The sequence below is a fragment of the Megascapheus bottae genome, chromosome 2, assembly GCF_031878675.1.
Source record: "Megascapheus bottae isolate mThoBot1 chromosome 2, mThoBot2.hap1, whole genome shotgun sequence".
NCBI lineage: Eukaryota > Metazoa > Chordata > Mammalia > Rodentia > Geomyidae > Megascapheus > Megascapheus bottae.
This window is the reverse complement of record NC_143510.1, coordinates 50,237,835-50,255,342: the sequence shown is the minus strand read 5'-3', so window position 1 is coordinate 50,255,342 and position 17,508 is coordinate 50,237,835. Positions and strand designations below refer to the sequence as shown.

The 17,508-nt window shown below is 44.9% G+C and overlaps 1 protein-coding gene across 2 annotated transcripts; it reads right to left on the bottom strand.

Moving 5' to 3' along the window:
- Nucleotides 1–7,706: 7,706 nt before the first annotated feature.
- Nucleotides 7,707–16,451, bottom strand: Prr13 (proline rich 13). 2 transcript variants are annotated; one of them, XM_090326449.1, is made up of 4 exons: nt 15,410–16,451; nt 14,779–14,817; nt 13,628–14,010; nt 7,707–8,475 (listed from the first exon to the last, which is right to left on the bottom strand). In XM_090326449.1, exons 2-4 carry the CDS (start codon nt 14,795–14,797, stop codon nt 8,431–8,433), a joined length of 447 nt encoding a protein of 148 aa, XP_090182575.1. In that variant the 5' UTR covers nt 14,798–14,817; nt 15,410–16,451; the 3' UTR covers nt 7,707–8,430. The 2 variants fall into 2 exon arrangements, with proteins under 2 accessions (XP_090182575.1, XP_090182565.1); XM_090326439.1 differs by having other exon boundaries at nt 15,417–16,451.
- Nucleotides 16,452–17,508: the final 1,057 nt, after the last annotated feature.

The window sequence follows — 17,508 nt, the reverse complement described above, 5'->3', positions numbered from 1 at the left end:
CCCGCAAAAAAAACCTAGGTATGGCGATATTCATCTATCATCCCAGTTAAAGCCTGAGAAAGGATTGAGTCAGACTGACAAGAACAAAAAGTGAGAGACTGTCTCAAAATCAGACAAAAAAGCCTGACGACAGAAAAGAAGTCCTACCAACATAGGCACATTTATAATCAATCCTAGCTACTCTAGAAGTTCAAAGGATGGAGGTTCAAAGCTAGCCAAGACAGAAAAGTTGGTGAAACTTCATCTCCAATCTGCCAGCAAAAAAAAGCCAGAAGCATGGGGCCGGGAGTTTGGTCTAGTGGTAGAGTGCTTGCCTAGCATGCACTAAGAGCCAGGTTCGGTTCCTCAGTACCACATACACAGAAAAAAGCAGAAAATTGTGCTGAGGTTCAAGTGATAGAGCTCTGGCTTTGAGAAAGTCCAAGGACAGTGCTCAGGCTCTGAGCTCAAGCATAGGACTGGCAAAAAAAAAAAAAAAAAGCCAGAAGCTAGGCGCAGTGGCTCATGCCTATAATCCTAGCTACTCAGGAGGCTAAGCCTGGGCACTAAAGACAGTGAGACTCTTATCTCCAATTAAGCACCAAGAAAATCGGAAGTGGCACTGTGGCTCAAGGGCAGGACTATATCTTTGAGCTGAACAGCTCAGGGACAACACTCAAGCCCAGAGTTCAAGTCCTGCACCAGACAACAAATAGCCAGGAGGGAGACTTGACTCAAGAGCAAAACAAGGCAAGGTCACCCTTGTAATCCTAGCTAATCAGGAGGCTGAGATCTAAGGATCAAGGTTCAAAGCCAACCCATCCAGGAAAGTCTGTGAGAGTTTTGTTTTTGTTCTTGTTTTTGTCAATCATGGGATTGGAACTCTGGCCTAGGCATTGTCCTTGAGCTCTTCAGCTCAAGGCTACCACCCTATACTTTGAGCCACAGCACACCACTTCTAAGATTTGGGTGGTTAATTGGAGATAAGAGTCTCAAGGTCGTGCCTTGGCTGACTTTGAACTGTGATCCTCAGACCTCAGCCTCCTGAGTAGCTAGGATTGCAGGCATGAGCCACCTGAGCTATCTAGTAAGACTCTGTATTAAAAATTAATTTATTGCATTTTTAAAGTTTTAAAAAAATTAATTTTTAAAAAAAGAAGCTAGGAAGTAGTGCTGTGGCTCAAGGGGTAGGGCGGTAGCATTGAGCTGAAGAGCTCAGGGACAGCAACCAGGCCCAGACTTCAAGCCCCATGACCGACAAAAAAACCAAAATAAATAAAAAAGAAGCTATAGCAGGAAGTAAGGCAAAATAAGGAAGAAACTGGAAGCAGCAAATACTGGCCTATTACTGAACCTTATTGAAGTCCTCTAGGTTTTATTTAGACTAAAAGATGTGTTTATTTAATCAGGTTTTATGAAAGCTGTTTCAGTGGAATCATCTGAAGAGAAATAGCTTCCCAAAGTGGAAAAGAAGACCTGAGTATTCCTTCCCCTAGCCAAATGAGAGTCTGCGTATTAACAGGGACAGTGTGAAATAGGAAAAGAAGATTTTCATTTGGCAAGAACTTAAAAAGCCACCAAATACTGAAAGGAAATGAAGTTGGAAAATAGTAGGATGCTAAGAAAAAAAAGCTGGGCATTGGTGGCTTATATCTGTAATCCTACACAGGAGGATCTCAGGATGGATGCTCCAAGCTGGTGAATTCCAAGTTGGTAAGATTTTTTTTGGGGGGGAGGCGGTCCTAGGGCTTTAACTCGGGGTTCTATCCCTGAACCTCTTTGTTCTCAAAGCTAGAGCTCTACCACTTGAGCCACAGCACCACTTCTGTGGTAGTTTATTGGAGATAAGAGGCTTGTGGGGCTGGGAGTGTAGCCTAATGGTAGAGTGCGCGCCTAGCATGCACAAAGCCCTGGGTTCCATTCCTTGGTACCAGATACACAGAAAAAGCTGCAAGTAGCAGTGTGGCTCACTGGAAGTAGCAGAGAGCACTAGACTTGAGCAAAAAGTGTCCAAGAATGATGCTCAGGCCGAGTTCAAGCCTCAGGACTAGCACACACACAATTAAGCAAACTAAGAGCAATCCTACTGTGCAGCCTGAACTAAAAAGTCAGACAACCTCATGAATTTGCAGTCATTGCATTCATAATACCCTACAGGACTCTCACAGCTGGGAGTGGGTGTAGGTGATTATCCGTCAAGTTATCTGCATTGTAGGAAGCAAAACAAAGATCAAATACTATATTGAGCTGGCAAGATTAAGCCAAATTGGACATATAGAGGACTGGGAGCCAGCTCAGTGTAATAGAATTCATGCTCTGCTTACAAAAGGACATAACTGCAATTTCCAACAGGAGAGGATGCATCTAATAGCAATACCTGATTATTTTATGAACCAATAAATTCTCAAAAGTGGAAGACAAAAGAAGCTAGACTTGCTTAGGGCCACAAGGCAAGCTAATAAGATGATTCCAAAAGGGCAGTTAGAATCATTCCATTACTGTTCCCTAAAGCTAAAATGTCAACATGTATTTAATTTTTCCAAAAGTACTTGGAGTCAGCCTCAGTCTGTGATTGTCTCTTATCCCATGTAGCTAGGATTACAGGTCTTCATTTTATTTTTGGCCAGTTCCAGGGCTTGACCTCAAAGCTTGAGCTTTTTCCTCAAGGCTAACGTTCTTCCACTTGAGCCACAGCACCACTTCCAGCTTTTCTATGTATGTAGTATTGAGGAATCAAACCCAGGTCTTCATGCATGCTAGGCAAGCATGCATGGCCACTAGGCCAAATTCCCAGCCCAGGATTACAGGTGTTACAGATATGTTCTACCTTACCCAATCTATCTGTTGAGATGGGGATCTTGCTGTTTTGACTGAAATTTTGATCCTCCCAATCTTCACCTCCTGAGTACAGGTTGGCACCACTATATTAGGTCCTCAACTTGTATGTTTAGACTTCATGAATTTCTTATGTTTTGCTATTCTCATCTGAGCCTACGTTGTACTATACTTAAGTATCTAGAAAGGAGACACTGGTAGAATCCCAGATGTTCTTGACAAAGTCATGTAGTCAAAAAAGTTGAATACCACATTTTGTTGTTGTTTGTTGTTATGAGGCTTGAACTCAGGCCTGGGCACTGTCCCTGGGCTCTTTTGCTCATGGCTAGTGTTGTATCATTTTGAGCCACAGGCTCTACTTTCAATTTTCTGGAGGTTAAGTGGAGATGAGTCGTCTAACAGATTTTCCTGCCCCATCTGGCTTTGAACCACAATCCTCAGATCTCAGCTCCCTTAGTAGCTAGGAGCACAAGCATAAGCCACAAGTGCCTGGCTGAGACATATACTTTGGAGACATCTTTGGAGACATATACTGAGCAACAAAAGCATTGGCCACAAAGCAATGCTCTCTGGAGCTAGTGGAGAATATCATTAGGAAAAGCCAGCAGAGGGGGCAAAGGACTATGGGAAGACCAGAGTCAGGACTCATCTATGAGGAATAACCACCATTTGGACCAGAGGTTATGCCCCAGGGAATGTAAGACTCCTTTTACTAGAGTTCAGCTGGAAATCTGAATACATTAAAGGCACATTAATATTTAACAAATAGTGATCTTTCCATAAGTCTCAGAGCCAGTTATAGCCACAGGCTCCCAATTTGTCAACATTTGTTCACTATAGGAGCTAAGTGAGTATAGGGTATTGGAAATGTTTCTCTCGTGTATTCCTATTTTAACCCTGTCATACTAAAATAAATCCTTAGCAAAACTTAAGATGCCAGGCACCATTGGTTCCTTGTAATCCTAGCTATGCCGGAAGTTGAGATATGAGAGTCATGGTTCAAAGCCAGCCCAGGCACTGAAGTCCATGAGACTCATCTCCAGTTAACCACCAGAAAACTGAAAGTGGCACTGTGGCTCAAATGGTAAAGCAATAGCCTTGAGCTAAAGAGCTCAGGGACAGCCCTCAGGCCCAGAGTTCAAGCCCCACAGCCAACAAAAAAAGGTAGATAGATAGATCCTATTAATTAATGTAGTGCCAGGTGTTGGTGGCTCATGAATATAATCCTAGCTAATCAGGAAGCTGAGATCTGAGGATCATGGTAGCCAGCCCAGGCAGGAAAATCTGTGAGACTTATCTCCAGTAAACTATCTCAAAAAGCCAGAAGTGGAGCTGTGGCCCAAGTTCATAGAGCACTAGCTTTGAGCAAAAGATCAGAGGTGAGCCCAGGCCCTAAGTTCATGCCTCCAAGACTTGGGGGTGAGGGGGGATTTATTATAGGAACATTGTTGCTACACTTAGACCAAGACCATTACTGTATCACTGTATCACTAGATGTTATAATGTCTGTCTTTGTCTCTTTTTTTGGCTATACTAAAGATCAAACCCAGGGCCTTACCTAGTCAAGGCATATACTCTTACTACATTTGAGCTCTTGAGTTTTCAGCCCTTTTATACTTTGGTGGGGCTTGTTTTTGCCAATACTGGAAGGTTTTTTGTTTTGTTTTTTGCCAGTCCTAGGGCTTGAACTCAGTGCCTCAGCACTGTCCTTGGGCTTTCCCAAGGCTAGAGCTCTACCACTTGAGCCACAGCACCACTTCCAGCTTTTTCTATGTATTATGGTACCAAGGAATCAAACCCAGGTCTTAGTGCATGCTAGGCAAGCACTCTTACCACAGGCCAAACTCCTGGCCCCTTTATGAATTATTTTATTGGAGAGGAGTCTCACAACTTTCCTGTCTGCCTCTATCCTCAAATCTCAACCTCCTAAGTAGCTAGAATTACAGCTGTGAGCCATTGGCGCCCTGTCTTACTAGTTTTGAATAGTTTTTTTGCCCAAGCAAGCCTGGATCAAATTTATTTACATTTCCCACACTGATGGGATGACAGGAAAGCATTACCGCTTCCAGATATTTCAGTTGGTTGAGACAGGATCTTGAGAACATTTTGCTTCAGCTGGCCTCAGACTTTGACTCTTCTGATCTCTTTCTTTAGTAGGTAGGATGACAGGCATAAATCTATTTTTTTTTCTTTTTTGTCAGTGTAGGACTTGAACTCTGAGCCTGGGTGTTGTCCCTGAGCTCTTCAGCTCAAGACTACCACCTTTACCCCTTGCTTGAGCCACAGTGCCACTTGAGGTTTTCTGGTGATTAATTAGAGATAAGAGTCTCATGGAGTTTTTAGTGCCCTGACTGGCTTTGAACCTTAATCCTCAGATCTCAGCCTCCCTAGTAACTAGGATTACAGTCGTGAGCCACCTCACCCCTCGCCCGGCTTTATAAGTAATTTTTATTTTGTTTTTGAGATAGGGTCTCACTAATATTACAGGGGATGGTCTTGAACTCAAGATCGTCTAGCCTTTATCTCCTAAAGAATTAAGATTAGGAGCCAGGAGTGTAGCCTACTAATAAGTGTACTTGTCTAGTTTGCATGAAGCTTGATTCCCCAGTACCACATACACCAAAATAGCTGGAAATGCTGCCGTGTCTCAAGTGACACAGTGCTAGCCTTGAGCAAAAGTGCTTAATGGCAAGGAGTTTGGCATAGTGGTAGAGTGCTTGCCTAGCATGCACAATTCCTAGCATGTTCAATTCCTCCATACCACATATATAGAAAAAGAGCCAGAAATGATACTATGGCTCAAGTGGCAGAGCTCTGGACTTGAGAAAGCCCAATGACAGTGACCAGGCCCTGAGTTCAAGACCCAGTACTGGCAAAACAAAACAAACAATAAAAACAAAACGAAATAGGAAGCCAGGTGCAGTGGCACATGCCAGTAATCCTGGCTACTCAAGAGGCTGAGATCTGAGGATCACGGTTCCAAGCCAGCACTGGCACTAAAGGACATGAGACTCTTATCTCCAATTAACACTAGAAAATGGGAAATAGGGCTGTGGCTCAAGGGGCAGGGAGGTAGCCTTGAGCTGAAGAGTTCAGGGAGAGCACCGAGGCCCAGAGTTCAAGCCCCATGACCCACAAAAAAACACAATAAAATGACAACCACAATAAAAACAGGAGATTTTTAAACAGAGAATAGATCTAGAGGTTTACAAAATTATGTTACTCATTGTTGCCTTAGGGAAATCTGGGATAAAAGGGGAACCTTTCCTTTTTTTGTATGTGATATGGTTTTTGTTTCGTTCCAGTCTTGGAGCTGGAACTCCAGGCCTCATGCTGTCCCTAAGCTTTCCTACTCAAAGCCTGTGCTCTACCACTTGAGCCACAGCTCTACTTCCTGCTCTTTTGATAGTTAATTAGTAATCAGGCTTTCCTACTAAAGATAGCTTCAAACTACAATCCTCAGATTTCAGCCTCTTGAGTAGCTAGAATTATAGAAATAAGTAATTGGCACCAGGATGAGACAAGATCTTAGTATGTAAATCATGCCCTTAAACTAGTGATCCTCCAATCTCAACCTTTAAATGCTGGGATTAAAGGCATATGCCAACACACCCTACCCAAACTAGAGCCTTAAAAGATCTGGTGAAGGGGCCGGGAGTTTGGCCTAGTGGTTAAAGTGCTTGCCTAGCATGCATGAAGACCTGGGTTCGATTACTCGGTACCACATACAGGAAAAAGAAGCCGGAAGTGGTGCTGAGGCTCAAGTGGTAGAGCTCTAGCCTTGAGAAAGTCCAAGGACAGTGCTCAGGCCCTGAGCTCAAGCCCAGGACTGGCAAAAAAAAAAAAAAAGATCTGGTGAAAAAGCCAGTACCAATGGCTCAAACCTATAATCCTACTCAGAAGACTGACATCTGAGGGTCCTATTTTGAAGCCAGCCCAGACAATAAAATCAGATAGATCCTTACCTCTAATTGACCAGCAAAAAAAAGGAAGTGTAAGTGTAACTCAACTCAAGTTATAGAATACCTGCCTTGAGTGGAAAAGCTAAGAAAGGCCCCAAGGCCCTGAGTTCAAGACCTAGTTTGGGTACATAAAAGTCTCTTACTGAGGGAGGCATAATGGCACAAGTTTATAATCCCAGCACTCAGGAGGCTGAGGTAGATGATGGTGAGCTGGAAGCCAGCCTGGCATTAAACAAATGAAACCCAATGTATAATACTGTCCATGGCATACAATAAGCTAATCATCTTCAATTTTAGCATCAATCAGTACTACTCCACTTCTTTTTTTTATCACTAGGCTTGAAAACCTAAAGCCTAATTATGCTAGGCAAGCAGAGCATATAGAGCCCCACCCTCAGCCCTATTTAGCTCAGAAAAATAGATTTCAGTTGGTTCCAACAGTTCATGACTATAATCTTAATCTATTATAATCCTAAATACTTAGGAAGCTGAGACTAAGAGGACCAAGGTTCAAAGCCAAATCAGCCATACAACATGATAATCCTTCTGAATCAATACCTGGGTGTAATGGCACCCACTTATCCCACCTATGTGAAAGGCTAAAATCAGGATTGTTTCTACATCAGACCAGCAGAAAAGTTCTTCCTCCCCCCAGACTCCACCTCACTGGAAGCAGCTGGGCATGACAGTGCACATCTGCCATCCCAACTATTATGGGAACATCAAATAGGCAGACTTCTGTCCAGACCTAGGCCAGGAAAAAAAACGAGGCCCTATCTCCAGCTGGGTTCCAGTCATTCCATTTGTAATCCTACTCAGGAGATTGAGACATGAAGGAAACTGGTTCAAAGCCAGCCTGGGCAGAGGAAGAGGAATACAAGTAGTCCAATGTGCTGAGCGCCCAGCCAAGGTAATGGCACAGGTGAACAATGACCAGAAAAGAAAAACAAGCTTTATTTGGACTGAGAGTTGGAGAATGAGAGTAGGATCCAATCTAGTATGTTGAACTAAGCAGTAGAGATTACATTTCCAAAAAGCTCATCAATCAAATAGACTCTTGCTTTGAAGCAAAGCAGCCTTACAGTTAATGAAATCAATAAAAGGCCTGCTGAGAACATATTTGGCTCTAAATGATCCTGGTATGCCACCATCATTTAAAAAAAAAAAAACCCACAGATTTTACATTATAATGAAATTTCCATCAAACTTCCCAAGTATTACGAAAGGAAATTGGGGAAAAAAATCACATTTTATAGAACTTAAAACTTTTCTTCAGCATTTAGCTCAGAGGTTTCACCATCTTCAAAAAACTGCTCCACTATTAAAGGTCTTCAGCTCTTGGGGTTGGAGGCATGGCTCAACTGATAAGAGTGTTAGCCAATGAGTAAAAACATCAGGTACTGGAGTCCCAGTCTCGAACCAAAAAAATAGGAATAAGAAAAGAAATAATGTCTTCAGCTCTAAAAGAGGAGATGTTCCTTACTAACACACAGCAATCTACTTTCCATTTTCCCTAGCCAATCAGGGCTCAGGTGAGGGTAGGGTAGGGATCAGAGGGCTAATTCCCTCCCCCCCCCACCCAGTACAACACTGCAGCAGAAGCTTGATGAGAGCAAAACTGGTGAGACTTGAGGGGAGAGTCCAGGCCCTGTATTCAGTCAGAGTCACTGCTGGAAGAGGAGGAGGAAGAGGAGGAGTGCTGCAAGGGGAAAGGGGAAAAGGACAAAATATCAGAACCATATCACTCTATAGGCTATTCTTTGGTTCCCCATCCATCTACCCAGGTACCCAAAAGCCTAATTTTTTTTTTTCCAATATTGGGGCTTGACTCAGGACCTGGGCACTGTTCTTGAGTTTCTTTTGCTCAAGGCTAGCACTCTACCACTTGAGCCACAGCACCACTTCCTTCCAGCTTTTTGTTTATATGGTACTGAAGAGTTGAACCCAGAACTTCATGCATCTAGGCAAGCACTCTAACACTAAAGCATGTTCCCAATCCCATTTCTAGCTTTTCTGGTGATTAATTGGAGATGAGTTTCAAGGGACTTTCCTGCTGGGGCTGGCTTTGACTAGCAATCCTCAGACCTCACCCCTAAGCAGCTAGGACTACTGAGCACCTGGCTCACTCTGCTTTTTCAGGCTCAGATTGTCCCAAAACTATCTTTAAAAAATTAAAGGGAGGGGTTGGGAGTTTGGCCTAGTGGTTGAGTGCTTGCCTAGCATGCATGAAGACCCGGGTTCGATTCCTCGGTATCACATACATAGAAAAAAGCCGGAAGTGGTAGAGGCTCAGGTGGTAGAGCTCTAGCCTTGAGAAAGTCCAAGGACAGTGCTCAGACCCTGAGCTCAAGCCCAGGACTGGCAAAAAAAAAAAAAAAAATTAAAGGGAGGGGGCTGGGACTTTGGCCTAGTGGTACAGTGCTTGCCTAGTATGCACAAAGACCTGTGTTCAATTCCTTGGTATCACATACATACAAAAAAAAGCTGGAACTGGTGCTGAGGCTCAAGTGGTAGAGCTCTGGCCTTGAGAAAGCCCAAGGACGGTGCTCAGGCCCTGAGCTCAAGCCCAGGACTGGTTTATATTAAAAAAAAAAAAAAAAAGGTGGGGGGGGCGCGGGAGTTTGGCCTAGTGGTTAAAGTGCTTGCCTAGCATGCACGAAGGCCCAGGTTCGATTCCTCGGTACCACATACAGAGAAAAAAGCAAGAAGTGGTGCTGAGGCTCAAATGGCAGAGCTCTAACCTTGAGAAAGCCGAAGGACAGTGCTCAGGCCCTGAGCTCAAGCCCAGGACTGGCAAAAAAAAAAAAAAAAAAAAATTAAGGGGAGGTGAGTGTAGTGGCTCACGCCTGTAATCCTAGCTACACAGGAGGCTGAGATCTGAGGATCAAGGTTCAAAGCTAGCCTGGGAACAAAAGGAACTGAGACTCTTATCTTCAATTAACCTTTAGAAAATGGAAAGTGGGGCTTGGCTCAAGGGTACAGCAGTAGCCTTGAGCTAACGAGCTCAGGGACAGTGCCCAGGCCCAGGGGTAGGGTGGTAGCCTTGAGCTGAAGAGGCTCAGGGACAGCACACCCAGGCCGAGTTCAAGCCCCATGACCCACAAAAACAAAACAAAAGTTAGGGGGAAATTTTTAGTTTAGTTTTTTTTTTTCTTTTTTTTTTTGCCAGTCCTGGGCTTGAGCTCAGGGCCTGAGCACTGTCCTTGGACTTTCTCAAGGCTAGAGCTCTACCACTTGAGCCTCAGCACCACTTCTGGCTTTTTTTTTTCTATGTATGTGATACCGAGGAGTCGAACCCGGGTCTTAAAGTGCATGCTAGGCAAGCACTTTAACCACTAGGCCAAACTCCCAGCCCCTAGGGGGAAATTTTTAAAAAGAGGCACACTCCGGGGCCAGGAGTTTGGCCTAGTGGTAGAGTGCTTGCCTAGCATGCACCAAGACCCAGGTTAGATTCCGTGGTACCACAAACATAGAAAAAAAAAAAGCTGGAAGTGGTGCTGAGGCTCAAGTGGTAGAGCTCTAGCCTTAAGAAAGTTCAAGGACAGTGCTCAGGCCCTGAGCTCAAGCCCAGGACTAGCAAAAAAAAAAAAAAAAAAAAAGAGGCACATTCCAAGGGGTCAGAATCAGAAAGCACTAAAATAAGTTTCAACACATGTAGGATATCAGAAAACAATAAGATATGTACAGGAAAGGATTTATGCAACAGGTCAGATACTCATAATCCTGTCTTTACTGAGTGATAAGATAAACAACCACACAACTAGGGTTTTCCTGCTGGCATCATTCATAATCCAAGCACACCAGTCTTGCAGCCAAACATAGTCCCCATAGTACTGTAAGGGTTAGACATCCTCACAAATGTAACAAACCAGATTTTCTGAATCTAAGAGTAGAGGGCCGGGAGATAAAGTGCTTGCCTAGCATGCACGAAGACCCGGGTTCAATTCCTCGGTACCACATACATAGAAGAAAGCCGGAAGTGGTGCTGAGGCTCAAGTGGTAGAGCTCTAGCCTTGAGAAAGTCCAAGGACAGTGCTCAGGCCCTGAGCTCAAGCCCAGGACTGGCAAAAAAAAAAATGAGAGAGTTAGGTGTCAGTGGCTCACTCCTGTAATCTTAGCTACTCAGCCTCCTGAGATCTGAAGATCTGAGATCTGAGGCAAAGCCAGGCAGAAAAGTCCATGGAACTTTTATCTCCAATTAATCACCAAAAAACGGGAAGTACATCTGTTAATCAAGTGGTACAGTGCTGGCTTTAAGCTGATCAAACTCAAAGACAGCACCCAGGCCCAGGACTGGTACAAAGAGAGAGGAGAGGAGAAAAAGAGAGAGTGAGAGGGGAAGAGGGAGAAAGGGAAGGGGGAGACAGAAAGAGACAAGGATGGGGAAGGGAGGGAGAAAGAAGGGAAGAGAGAGTGAGAAAAAGAGTATATTACAGCCAAGCACAGATGGTTTATGCCTCTAATTCTAGCTACTCAGAAGGCTGAGCTCTTAGAATCAACCTGGACAAGAAAATCCACAACCCCGCCCCCATCATGGGGCTTAAACTCTGGGCCTGGGCATTGTCCCTGAGCTCTTCAGCTCAAAGGCTACTGCCCTACCCCTTGAGTCACAGCGCCACTTACAGTTTTCTAGTGGTTAATTGGAGATAAGAGTCTCACAAGAGGGGCTGGGAGTTTGGCCTAGTGGTTAAAGTGCTTGCCTAGCATGCATGAAGACCTGGGTTCGATTCCTCGGTACCACATACATAGAAAAAAGCCGGAAGTGGTGCTGAGGCTCAAGTGGTAGAGTGCTAGCCTTGAGAAAGTCCAAGACTGGCAAAAAAAAAAGAGTCTCACAAGAGCCTGGGCTTGAACCTCGATCTTCAAATCTCAGCCTCCTGAGTAGCTAGGGTTACAGGTGTGAACGAACCCCTAAGTCCGGCTCAGAAATTCTTAAATCTCCAATTACCCACTAAAATGCCAGATATAGAACTGTGGCTCAAAGAGTAGAGCAATGAGCAAAAGCAAAAGGATAACACCTAAACCCTATATTCAAAGTCCAATACCCACTCAGAGAGACAGAGACAAAGAAAGTGAGAGAAAAGATACAGCTATTTGCAACTGTGCATCTTATCTTATCTCAACCAGGAAGGAAGTGGGGAAAGTGGGAAGAAAAGTCTGGGGCCTACTTAAGACTCTCTACAGGGCTGAGAGTTTGGCCTAGTGATAGAGTGCTTGGCTAGCATGTACAAAGACCTGGGTTTGATTCCTTAGTATCACATACACAGAAAAAGATGGAAGTGGTGCTGTGGCTCAAGTGGTAGAGCTCTAGCCTTGAGGAAGCCCAGGGGCAGTGCTCAGGCCCTGAGTTCAAGTCCCAGGACTGGCAAAAAAATTTTTAAAAAATTTTAAAAAGGGCCAGGAGTTTGACCTAGTGGTAAAGTGCTTACTTAGAATGCACGAAGACCTGGGTTCGATTCCTCAGCACTACACACATGGAAAAAGCTAGAAATGGTGCTGTGGCTCAAGTGGCAGAGTGCTAGCTTTGAGGAAAAAGCTCAAGGACTGGTAAAAACAAAACAAAAAACAACAAAACCCTCCCCCCAGTCTTTTGTCTCTTCAGGGCTTTCTCCTTCATTCAGTCTTACCTTTCCTTATTTTCACATTTCTACTAAAGACCCAAAATTAGGAAGAAAAGCTCAAATCCAGAAGGGCAAATACCGGGCAGTAAAATGTTAACCTAAGAAATCCCGAAGATCCGATCCAGGTTGGTATCCTCCATTACTCCTTCCACTTAGAGCCTTTCCTACCCAGGCCAATTGTCATACCACAGGATGAAAACACTTCTCTGTGTTTATGCTGGTTACTGGGGTAGGAACTCAGGGCTTTGAGCGCCCTCTTTTGAGTGTGGCATGGGGGGGAGCAATATATGTGTGTGTGTGCTGATATTAGGGCTTAAACTCAGGGCCTAGTTTTTTCTTTCAAGGCTGGCACTACCACTTGAGTTACAGCCTTTTTTTTTTTTTTTGGTAGACCTGAAGACCGAATTCAGGCCAAGTGCTCTTCTACTGAGCTACATTTCCAACCCCCTTGAACTTTACTTTCAACATTTTTTTTATTGGTTAACTAGTTTTATAGCCTTTCCAGCCCAAGCTGGCTTTGAACTATGATCCTCAAATCTCAGCCTCCAGAATGGCTAGGATTACAAGGCTAAGCCCATCTTGAATGACTGTACTTTACCCTGAAGATTCTTTGGCTCTGAGTGTGAAAGCCCCAGGGTCTGTTTACATCTGAATCACTAAAGAAACGCCTCTATAATTACACAAAGATCATGTACTACCATAGGAGAAACTATAGCAGTTTCAGGAACTAAGGCCAGATTATCATTCTAATTACTATATAAAACTTTGCTTTGTCAAAGGATTGACTCAATTACCTAACATTTGAACAACCTCTAAGGGAGTGCCCAGCTATCATGTAAGATTTGCTTATTCAAGGAATTGACTCAGTTAACTTTTGGACAATATCAGTGGGAGTGTCCCACTTACTAAAGGACACACCTTGAAGGGGGGAGGGGAATGCAAAAGTTCTGGCAAGGCAGAAATTTATAAGTAAGGCAGTCCAGGAGAGAAGGCTTTCAATATCCATTCTAAGAATAAGCTTCCCCCTTCTACATAGGAAGGGTCAGGTATTTCTTTTCAAGATAACTAGATTTTTTTCCAGTAGGATTTCTTTACAAAAGGGAAGACCCAATCACCAGAGTAACATAAATGTCATCCCCCAAGTCCACAAACTGAATCTCCTTCCCAATCTAGGTAAATAATCCCTCCAAAGACCACCCCTACCCTAGCCAAGCTCCACAGGACACTGACCTTGCCATGCTTGTGGTGTTTGTGCATCTTTTTATGTGCTTTCTTCATTTTCTTCAGTTTTTTCTTGTCCATTGTAGCTTGTGGGCCTAGCATGCCAGGAGCCATGCCAGGACACATGCCAGGTGCAGGTGGTGGGCATGGGTGGGGGTAAGGGCCTGAGGGTTGGCATCCTGGATGAGGGGGCTGTGGCGCAGGATACGGGGGCCCACATGGAGGGAAAGCTGGGTTCCCCTGGGGAGCCCCTGGAGGACAGGGACATCCAGGAGCAGGGCCAGGAGGAATGACTGGATTTACACATGGCGGGCACGAAGGAGGTGGACACACAGAATTAGAACCTCCAGGGTACCCCATGTAGGGGACACTTGGATTTTGTGCTGGCTGCCCTGGTAAAAGAAGAAAATTAAAAATTATATATATATATTCAAAGAGGGGGGGATCGAGAATGAACCTTGGCAGCAAATAAACACACTGCCTTTCTTATCACATAATGATGAAGAAAATGTAGACTAGAGAAAGTAAACCAAACCTCAGTAGAGGGGGAAAAAAAAGAAGGGCTGGGAGTTTGGCCTAGTGGTAGTGAGCTTGCCTAGCATGCATGAAGACCATGGTACCTTGGTCAATTACTTGGTACCATATACATAGAAAAGGCAAGAAATGGTGCTGTGGCTCAAGTGGTAAAGCTCTAGCCCTGAGAAAGCCCAAGGACAGTGCTTAGGCCTTGAGTTCAAGACAGAACTGGCAAAAAAAAAAAAAGGCTGGGAGTGGGATACATTCAGAAAGTTTCTATAGAAAATGGGGTTAAGTTGGGCTCTGGTGGTTCACACGTGTAATGCTAGCTACTCAAAAAGCTGACCTCTGACAATCATGGTTCAGTGCCAGCCTCATCAAGAAAGTCAGTGAGACTCTTATCCCCAATTAGTCAGCAGCAAACAGGAAGTGGAAGTGCAGCGCAAAGTGGTAGAGCACTAGACCTGAACAAAAGAGCTCACGGACAGTGTCCAGGCTCTGAGCCCAAGTTCCACAACAACAAAATAAAGGGGCCAGGAGTTTGACCTAGTGGTAGAGTGCCTGCCTATCACGCAAGAGGGACAGGAAAAGAAAATAGGGTGAGAAAAAAAAATTCCATCCTCCCCCCTCCCAAAAAAACTTACCAGCATTAGGATGCCACATGTTCAAGTGTTTTTCCAAGTCTGAGGAGAAAGAAAAGAGCCCAAAAGTTGACCACCCCACAGGTAGGAAGGAGACTTAGCCCAAGGCCAACCCCAACATCTCTCACCCAAAACTGGCTCTCTCACTTGGGGATTCACTTAAATGGAGAAAAAAGAAAGTTTCCATCACTATTCAGTGCTGTGGAGACCCACTGGTTCCCTAGATCCCCACAATGGTACCCAACCGCAGGAATCTAAGTTTCTAGGAGCACTCCACCCTCCTACAAAGAGGAAGTGTCTAAGAAGAGAGCAGAGTCCGAGAATCTACAGATCCCTATCACTCACCCCTCTCCATGAGCTTTCATCGCCCACAGAATAAGAAAGGATCTCAAACGTTAGCACTCACCCCCAGCCTCTTCTACGAGGTCACTCTTCCTCCCCCCTCCCCCACCCCCTCCTCCCAGCACAAGTCAGTGGCTAAGTCAGGACCCGCCTCACCTCCCAGGAGACCCAAAAAGGCTTAAAATAAATCGACACATCTCCTTCTTACAAAGAAATGGTAAACAGAAGTCCCTTACTCCAGGCTGATCCGCTAAATGGAAAAGAGAAGGAGTTAGGGAGTCACGACACCCACCGGTTACCTTTCGTGCGACACCTGCGCTAGACCAGTGCTCCCGACCCTTTTCCACTCTCACTTCCTGTTCACTGCTAGTCAAGGCTGGGGCTCCCGCCCCTGTTACAGCCTAATTGGGAAAATGTGGGCTCTCGACTTGGTGATTGGATAAGAGACTTGTCAATCACTGTTGTTGCTCCTACCAACTAGGAAGAAAGGGCTGAGGGTGGGTAGGTGGAGCTCCTTGGGGTGAGGCTGGGGCGGAGAAGTCCCTGAGCCCAAGCTCCGTGAGGCGGGGCCAAGGGAGGAGTCAGAGTCTGGGGAGTTTCTCCCCTGGCAATGTGACCACACTGATATCATAATACAGATAGTAGGTGATACAGTCAGGTAACTGCTAAGTCCTAGTGCCAAGCCTTTTTTTTTTTTTGCCAGTCATGGGGCTTGAACTCAGGCTAAAGCTCTACCACTTGAACCACAGCACCATTTTCAGCTTTTTTTTTTCCTTCTGTATGCGGTGCCGAGGAATCGAACCCTGGCCTTCGTTCATGCTAGGCAAGCATTCTACCTCTAGGCCAAACTCCTGCCCCCCCCTCTTTTTTTGCCAGTCCTGGGGCTTGAACTCAGGGCCTGGGCACTGTCCTTGGGCATTCTCAGGGCTAGCGCTCTACCACTTGAACCACCGCTCCACTTCCGGCTTTTTCTGAGTGTGTGATGATCCCAAGGAATCGAATCCAGGGCTTTGTGCGTGCTAGGCAAGCACTACCAGCAAGCCACACTCCCGGCCCAAGCCTTTTTTTTTCAATGCTGATATTAGTACTTGAACTCAGGGCCTGGACACTGTCTCTTTGTTTTTTGTTTTCTTCAAAACTGATGCTCTACCAGTTGAGCCACAGCTTTAGTCTGTCTTTTTAATGTTTATGTTACAGACAGTAGTCGCATAACCTTTCCTAGTCCAGCTGCCTTCAAACCTGGAGTCTCATATCTTAGCCTCCTGATTAGTAGGGTTACCAGTGAGAGCTTGACACCTCTCCCTCTCCTTCTGAGTAAAACAATACAACATTCTTTGGGGGCCAGACTGACATTTCCTGTCTCAGGATTCCACATCTCAGTTGTTGACTGAGATCTCTGGAGTGGTCTAGGACAAAAAAGTTACATCAAGCCAGGTGCCAGTCACTCACCTCTGTAATCCTAGCTACTCAGGAGGCTGAGATCTGAGGATCAAGGTTCAAAGCCAGCCTGGGCTAGAAAGTCTCTGAGACTCTTATCTCCAATTAATCCCCAGAAAACCAGAAGTGGCACTGTGGCTCAAAAGGAAGAGTGCTAGCCTTGAGCTGAAGAGCTAAGGGGACAGTGCCCAAGCCCAGAGTTCAAGCCCCATGACCACCACCAACAACAAAAATCTTTATCATCAGGGCTGGGAATGTGGCCTAGTGGTAGAGTGCTTGTCTAGCATGCATGAAACCCTGGGTTTGAGTCCCACAATCAAAAATAAATAAGTATTAAAAAAAAAAGGAAAGGGGAAAAAAGAGCTCTTCTAAAGAAAAACACTTATCCTGGGACCGAAAAACTTTTAAAAACTTTTGAGCAAATGAGTATTCTGGACAAATACACACAGGCACACACACACACACACACACACACACACATGTTTGTAAAAAGAAAATACTTATCTGAAGGATGGACATCTATCTTCAAGGGAGCATCTGGTAAAACCTATCCTTTGTAAAACCCATCCTTTGTTTACAGAGATGCTCAAACATCACAATGACCAAATTTAGTAAGCAGACCAACATTGAAATCTTGGCCTCTACTTGAGCTCAGGGCCTGAGCACTGTCCTTGGGTTTTCTCAAGGCTAGAACTATACCACTTGAGCCTCAGCACCACTTCCGGCTTTTTTCTATGTATGTGGTGCCGAGGAATCAAACCCCAGTCTTTGTGCATGCTAGGCAAGCGCTCTACCACTAGGCCAAACTCTAGTCTCAAAAATTCTTTTTTGTGGGCCATGAGTTTGGCCTAGTGGTAGAGTGCTTGCCTAGCATGCACAAAGACCTGGGTTCAATTCCTCGGCACCACATACATAGAAAAAAGCCGGAAGTGGTGCTGAGGCTCAAGTGTTAGA

Coding starts and splice junctions, on each gene's coding strand:
- Prr13 (XM_090326449.1), bottom strand. Junction 8,476..13,627: donor AACACCACAAGCATGGCAAG/GTCAGTGTCCTG, acceptor TTCCCCTTGCAG/CACTCCTCCTCTTCCTCCTC.